Here is a 7,811-nt window from a genome sequence, read left to right on the forward strand (position 1 = left end):
CCCCCCTCCTCACGTGCCCCGGCAGATGGTGAGAATTCATATATCGCTGGATTTGTACATATCGGACAGGAGCCTGGTGATGGGAACGTTGCCGATGGTCTTTTTGAAGAACACCTCCTCTATGGTGGACGGGCTGACAGAGCGGAGGGCCGGCAGCAGCAGGAGGAGCTTACCAAAACGACACGGCTGAGTCGGGTACCTGAAACACAACTGGTGTCAAAAACAGCCTTTTTGTCCGGTTCCATTTGCAGACTGTCTGTTGCAGCCTGTCCAATTACCGCACACCTGTGACAAATAGCTCCTACTTAGCTTGAATACGAGCTTCATCTAGTGCACCTGCACAATTACAGGAGGCTTATTGCCTCATTAACTTTATAATGAAGCTGGCAGACTATAGCCAGTTGACACGTGCGTAAAGCATGCTTTATCTTAGGATGAATAGATAGATAGATAGATAGATAGATAGATAGATAGATAGATAGATAGATAATGGCCCGTATAGCGCTTTACTTAGTCCCTATGGACCCCAAAGCGCTTTACACTACATTAAGCCATCCATTCACACACTGGTGATGGCAAGCTACAGCCACAACTGCCCTGGGGCGCACTGACAGAGGCAACTGCCAACTTTTGAGCCACGATCGCCAGATAGATAGATAGATAGATAGATAGATAGATAGATAGATAGATAGATAGATAGATAGATAGATAGATAGATAGATAGATAGATAGATAGATAGATAGATAGATAGATAGATAGATAGATAGATAGATAGATAGATAGATAGATAGATAGATAGATAGATCTCTTTTACCTGGTGTGTATATAACTGTTGAGAGTGAGCTGGGCTTCATCTTGCAGAGCAGCAATAGCGCTGGCGTTGCGGAAACTTCTTAATTCTGTGCTTCCATGCGTAGGAACTGTAAGACAAGAGGCATCACTATAGCTGTTAGAAATCTGCTGACATGACACTGATGTAATGACATGTCATATATTATCTTCTGTCTTTCCAGATTGACTGTAGTTTTATGCAGCAGAGAAAGTTGAGATTTGCTTTGGTAAATATGGTTATTTCCGGTAAGAGTCTTTACACTGTGTCAAACATTCGGGCAGTAATTTGCGAGGTACTCACCAGCTTTGAATGTCACGATACATTTCAAGCAGGCGAACTCGGTCGCGTCAAGGCGCATCTGTCTGAATCTGGTGACCACCTCTTGAAGCGCTTGAATCTCAGACATAATCTTGTTCATCCTCTGAGACTCCGTGTTTTCAGTGTTCATCCCTTTGGATAAATGTAAAGAAAAGTTTCATTACGCACGACGACAACAGCTGCTCGCTCTACACTTAAAATTATCTCGTGCTTTGCATATACCAGAAACAGCGAGAAGAGTTGTGGAGTCCACGGGAATGGCCCACTGCGCGATGCCCAGAACAAATAATTCCCTCCAAGCGTCCTCCAACAGAATCAGCTGTAAGGGGGTATTTTAAGTGTTAAACTGTGCACAACATGCAACAATTAAACCATTCAAAGTATTTGAAACTTTTTGAATGGTAAAAATAACAACACAAGATTAATTCCTACTTATTTTTCCATGTTGTGTGCAGGGTTTAGGGCTTGGTTGGGAATTATTAGATATGCAGTTTTCAAATCGATACTATCAAATTCATGACATTAATTTAATTAGTTTAAAGCGTCTGTCTGCGGACCAAATACTTGGCAGCTGTTCACCATTTCAAACCCCACAGGGCGCTAATGGCCTGTTTTGGGATCATGTTTAAGCATCATTCATTTGGAGAATGAGTCCAAATCGTGGCTACCTGATCAGATAAAGGGAGGGTGGAGAACGCGGGGACACTTTTTGCCCACTTGATGCTCATGAAGAGAAGACGCGCAGCTGACTCGCACACAGATTCCGTAGCCACCTCGTACAGATACATGGGGGTGCCACTGACCTCGTGGGGATACTGCAGAGAGGGAAAATGAAAATGTTGTCATTGTTTATGTCAGAAAGAAACGCAGGTCGGAAAACAGTGAACAACAAAGGTCGAATTCCAAGCCCCCAGCACCCAGTTTTATAATGATTAGTGTTGCTTGTGGTGGATTTACAGTGAGAAATCTAATTGGCGGATTTGTGGGTCTTACAGGCTTTTATATCTGGAGAGGAATTTCAACTTCTAACCCTTGTGTTAAAAAAAAGAAAAAAATGTTTACTAATTAATCGCACAATAACGGTTTGGAAGAAATACAAACATCTAACATTTTAAGGAATTCTACATCTAGAAATGATTAAATGTAAAACTATGCATGGACTGCGACACGAGAGCCAAGAAATGATTGACTTCTATGCTCTCATTCTTTACTTGAAGGTCTAAAACTCTTTGAAGAAAGTGTACGTTGTAGCTATTAAATTGCGTAATCTTAAAATAAAAATCTACCTTAGGAGTTGGCTGTGCTAGACCCACGATGGCCTGTCTTTCCGGTGTAGTGGCTACTGTGCTCATCTCCAAGTTGTGCGGCTCCAGCTGGGTGACAGTGGTGAAAAAAGGAGGACCGGGTAGGGAGGATCCGGGGAAATGTGCCGAGGAGCCATTCACCTCTTTGTGGCCCCGGAAATACAGAGCGACCTGTTTGCGAATTGTAGATGTTCGTGGCCCCCTCTCATGCTGAACGGCTGTGGAGCGGGACAGTAGGAAGGCAGTGTGAAAGAGAGCAAACTGCTTATTTATCAGGATCGTTAATTGCATTCTCCAGGAGCAATCCCGGGTTTATTTTATTGAACGAAAGCTGCTACTTAAAGTGCAAATGTTCTGCGTGAAAGAAAAAAATAATGAGCTTCTACCAGCGCTCACAGGAGGTATAAATAAGATATCCTTTAAAACTAGCGGGGAGCAGGTAATTATCAACTTCTTTTCGGCTTTGATTAACAGATTTTATACACTTTTTTTCTCCCCCGAATCCAATGCTGTCCTACTGTACTGGCGTTTCTTTGCTCAAAGTGATAATTCAATTAAGCTCGTTTACCGTCTTTATTCATGTTCACTTCCAGACACTTTTTCAAACGACAAGCTCGGCACTGGTTTCTGTGAGTTTTGTCTACGGGACAGCCACCCTGTACAGAGAGAAAAGGGGAGGGGATAGGGGGACATAAAAAGAGAAAGGGGTTACAGCTTCTAGTTAAAATTCTCTTAGCTTGCAGGAGAGGGAAAAAAGCTTCTTGCTATTATCCTCCTGGGAGGGCAATCTCCAGGTGAAAGATCGTATCTTTTACTTATGGAGGTGCTCCCCTGCGGCTCCAGTGTGGCCTCATCCCGCAGGATAAGTACTCTATCCCGCCCTCTGCCGCCTAAATCCTCGGCTTCGAGTCATCACATTAGATTGGATTACACCTGATATATTACAGCAGCGCGGCACTTAGCCCAGTACTTAATGGTCTAGGCATGACATAATTAGGCTCATCAAGAGAGACTTAACTCAGCGCCAAAAAGAAAAGCAAACAGAAATCAGCGCGTAAAATGTGCATTCCGCGCGTAAAACGCTTGGTATGTTTTGTTGATGAAAATCAGACACGTAGGGGATATAAAGAATAAAGGATGAGACAAATTCTGTGCAGGGTGCTAACTTTATTTGGAAAATGTAAGAAATTGCTCCACATTCATGGCAATGATTGCGTACAGGTTTCTCACTTAGGCTTGATTTGATAATTTATTTGCCTGCTTGTTTGCCCGCCTTGCTTGAAATTCTATTAAAAATAAATAAATAAAGCTACTTAATCAAATTTCAAAAACCGCAAATAGTAGGTGCATTTAACCACAGCCAATTCAGGCTCGTGTAAAAAGCAGGGAAATTTAGTTACGAGCTTGTATAAACTTAAAGGAGGCCTCACCTGCGAGCCAGATTTACACACATAAGTCCGATTTCTGCGGATGCTCCTCTTGAAGAATCCCGAGCAGCCATCACAGGCGTAAACACCATAGTGTTTCCCTGAGCTGCGGTCACCGCACACTTTACATGGGATGTCCAGAATCCGACCTGGGAGAGGTCAAAAGTGTCAAGTAAATGATGTGCTCACTGAATTACGAAGCGCACAGTTCAGTTTTAAATCAAAACATTTTGATGACATTTTGTAGCGGTTGCTCGCATAATCGCGGGATTTATGAATAAATATGATGGAACAAAGTGTTTAAAGTGTTTTTCCAGAATAAGTTGGTATAACAGTTTTCAAAGTTGACACACTGGCTGCAGTTCAGCGGTCGACCTGCAATTATGTGACTTTACACCGACCCTATAATCAGTTAAAAAGTACCATAATCGAGCTCATATACACTGAAGCAATGGACAAACTGTCCTGCATGTGACTTACTTTTGTCCGACAACTCCACACAGCCACAGACACGCTCTCACACTCATTACACGCACACTGGACAACGCCCCGCGTCTCATCCGAGCACGACCATGGGAATTCACTGCGCACATTTTAAGAATAAAGTCCGGTGGGAAGCGTTATATTTGAGCTCGCTAAGACAATACCCCGAAAACGCACAATGGAGACATTAGGGGAAAGTGTTAACTTAATGATTTTCTCCCATTGAACCTCGTCTGACTGCCTGGATCTCGACAAGCTGCCAACTCCACTTCATAATGAGACTTGACAGCTGCTTTATCCCACAGGTCTATAGGCCCCAGGATTAGGGAGTGACACTGCACCATGAGAATAATGCGTACCAACTCGTTTCACCAACTCAAATGAAGTGTATGTAAATCAACCCCGGTGTAGATGAAAAAATGTGATTTTTTTTGTGAAGATTTTGTATTCAAATCTCTTAAAAAGAAGATATTTGTATGCATATGAGGCAGTCCTTTTTTTTATTCTGGAGGGAAAAGCCGTCTATGTAATTACACTGACGTTTTGCCACCTGCTCATTGATTCACCAGTGACCCGTCAAAAAGGGTAGCATGGGAATAACTACTCAGCAGCAAAAACAATGACTTCAGGAGAGAGTTATAAGACTTGAATTGGCTGTTTATTAAGAATCAAAACTCCCTGTAGCCCCTTAATGTACGCAAAAGACATTTAATTGCTGTAACATGCAATAAAAAAGTCATTTTAAAGTTGGATTTAAACATTTTATTGTTAAACAAAATTTGGTATTTTGGTACCCAACTTGTCATTAGTAATTGGAGTAATTTATGCTCAACATGTTCCAGACATACTAGTCCTAGTTATTATTATTATTATTATTATTATTATTATTATTATTATTATTATTATTATTATTATTATCACTGTTGTTCTTTTATTTTCTTGTTTTCTAAATATTTTTTTATTTTGTTTTAACAAACCTTTAAAACCAAAGCTAACCAAATCACATTTTCATTGACACAGCCCCCAAATTAAAATTTAGAGTTTAATTAAACCGCGGATGACCGAAAGTGCAAACATTTTCAACAAGAAAAAATGTCCCCCCAAATATTAAACGATGGTCGCTGGGAGTCAATTAAATAAAAATGACAGACAATTTTGTTGTGAAAGGGGGAAATGTATTTAACTTCCCGCTGTGGGGGTCCACTGCGTCTCCATTGTGAGCAGTAATTGCTTGAAGATATATGGCATATTCTATTAACGTAATCACCATCAAGGCGAAAACCTGCTAAAAGTGTTGGAAATGAAGTTTTAGGGAGAGAAAGAGCTGTTTCCTCTGACCACTCGGTAGCGTGGCTGTGAACTTGAGTCACAGCAATGCTGTGAGTCGTTTTATTCTCATTTGAAAACACATGTTTACATCGGCCGAGCACAGATTTTAAAAGCGGCGGCCTGGTGTGGAAAAAAAAAAAATGTGGTAGCGCTAAAAGAAGCATCAAATGTGAATTCAACAGAAATGTCCATTCTTTGGAGAGAGAGAACAATAGCCTACTTTAGGCCTATATTATGATCTGAGTCCGCCTTCATTTGAATTCATAATGAGGCCTAGCAGAGGGATAATTGCAAGGGTTAAGAAAAAAAGGGTCAGAAAATAATTTGATAGGAAAGTGTAAATCTGCTTGAAATTTATTACTATTTTTAAAAAGTCAGTAACATGATTTAAAGCGCTTCAGGAAACTCAAATGAGGGATTCAGAAATGCGCAAACACATTTCAGACATAAAAAAAAAGAAAATCTCGTGCGCAAACGGGATTTTTCTTCATGTAAGATTGAATGATACCCTGCATATTGCGCTGTTACTCTTTTTAAAGGCTGAAAATTAAATTGCAGGCAACAAGTGTCATCAAAGGGAAGCATGTGGGGCTTTTGAAGAGCAGCGGTCGGCAAATGAATGTGGCTTATTATTTTCGCTTCCTTCATATTTTGTTTCTCGAAATCTGTGAGCAACATTACAAAATATATTTTACACATGATTTCCTTTCATTCAGGAGCTTTGTTATCCGGGGATGTTCACGTATTGCATTCTGAGACGGCCGACAGCCAGTCCCCATACTCACATCTTTGTGATCATGAGGTAGAGTCGTGAGAAACATCTTTAAAAAAAACCATGGACTCACTGTACTTTCATTTGTTATACCCGTCGCTACTATAGACCTCCCATTATCTATGCCGTGTTCTTCAGAGGAATCGGGGATGATGATGAACAAAACTTACTTGATTTGACATTCAGAATATCCAAACAGCCACTTGTTGAACCGGTTGGTTTGCTCATCATGGATCCTCGATATTTTAAAGAATCTGGATAAAAAGTGTCCTCTTTCTCCTTTTCTTGTGGACAGAAACAATGAAGTTTGTGACACTGAATCACTTGTGGTTTCTCGGTTTCTTTGCCAGCAGCGACGAGAAACACAAGTCAAAGTTCCGAAGCCAAGTTGACAGAAAGTCAGCCTCCGATCGATCGAGAGCCACAGATTAAAACATTAATTATACATTTTATCAGGGATCTTTGCCCTCGACGCCGAAGATTCCGGAGAACCAGGACTGGATCTCCGCGGCAGCAGCCGGTAAACGGCAACAGCAGCTCTCCAGCTAGTGGCGCAGTAGCCGGTGCGTAAAGTTCGAGTTGGAAAAACAGTGGTTGGAGCGCATCCGATACTGCCAACGCGGTGGCGAAGGGAAAAAAGGTGCAAATTTCCGATTTTCTTACGGTTGAAAACTTGTTAAAACCAGGACACGATGTGACTTTATGGTGGGAGCCTCCCGAATAAGCCTTGGTAATATTTATGAGAAGTGTCAGGGGGAGGCTGGAGGGTGGAGATCTCCACTTCCTTCATCCACTTGGCTTTCTACTCCAAACTCCATCCTGACGTCACTGGCGTGTGAGGGAGTGTGTGTGTGCAAGTGCTGTGAAGTGAAGTGCCTTGCTAACGGAGCCAGATCCACTGCAGACAAAACACACATGTTGCATGTTTTCCTGGACTGCATTTGCGATTTTTACTGTGTAGAACTCTTATTTATAATAATAATGATAATAATAATAATAATAATAATAATAATAATAATAATAATAATAATAATAATAATAATAAAAATAATATGACCGAAAATATTCAAAATGTGTTTAAAATATATAATCGCATATCCTAAAGGATAAAAAGATAAAATAAAATGAAATAAAAAAGTAAAAATGATCCAAACTGTTGGGACCGTGGAGGTGGCTTTAAGAGGCTGATTACTGTAACTATTTTCGGGTATGCTGAGGTATGCTGACCACTAATAAGAGTGTATTACCATATGCAGGGAAGTGGGGGTGAGGGTGGGCTGAGACCTTCAACAGTCAGCGCTCCTCATTTCCTACACTAGCACAAAGACATTTGTGTCTGGTTCCT

General features: G+C 41.1%; 1 protein-coding gene across 1 annotated transcript; it reads right to left on the reverse strand.

Annotated features, from left to right (window-relative positions):
• On the reverse strand, nucleotides 1-7,259 carry nr2e1 (nuclear receptor subfamily 2, group E, member 1). The gene is made up of 9 exons (XM_085134171.1): nucleotides 6,637-7,259; nucleotides 3,886-4,031; nucleotides 3,024-3,111; nucleotides 2,438-2,673; nucleotides 1,820-1,966; nucleotides 1,374-1,470; nucleotides 1,134-1,283; nucleotides 816-921; nucleotides 1-199 (listed from the first exon to the last, which is right to left on the reverse strand). Exons 1-9 carry the CDS (start codon nucleotides 6,695-6,697, stop codon nucleotides 37-39), a joined length of 1,194 nt encoding a protein of 397 aa, XP_084990297.1. The 5' UTR covers nucleotides 6,698-7,259; the 3' UTR covers nucleotides 1-36.
• Nucleotides 7,260-7,811: the final 552 nt, after the last annotated feature.

The sequence above is a fragment of the Neolamprologus multifasciatus genome, chromosome 15 (assembly GCF_963576455.1).
Source record: "Neolamprologus multifasciatus chromosome 15, fNeoMul1.2, whole genome shotgun sequence".
NCBI lineage: Eukaryota > Metazoa > Chordata > Actinopteri > Cichliformes > Cichlidae > Neolamprologus > Neolamprologus multifasciatus.

Bases quoted from the DNA above. Each gene is read 5' to 3' on its own strand.
- nr2e1 (XM_085134171.1), bottom strand. From the start codon at position 6,697: ATGATGAGCAAACCAACCGGTTCAACAAGTGGCTGTTTGGATATTCTG. The intron at 1,967-2,437 runs GTAGATTTTTAT...CCCTCTCTGCAG, and splicing joins TAGCACAGCCAACTCCTAAG to TATCCCCACGAGGTCAGTGG. The intron at 200-815 runs GTAAAAGAGATC...GTTGTGTTTCAG, and splicing joins AACAGTTATATACACACCAG to GTACCCGACTCAGCCGTGTC.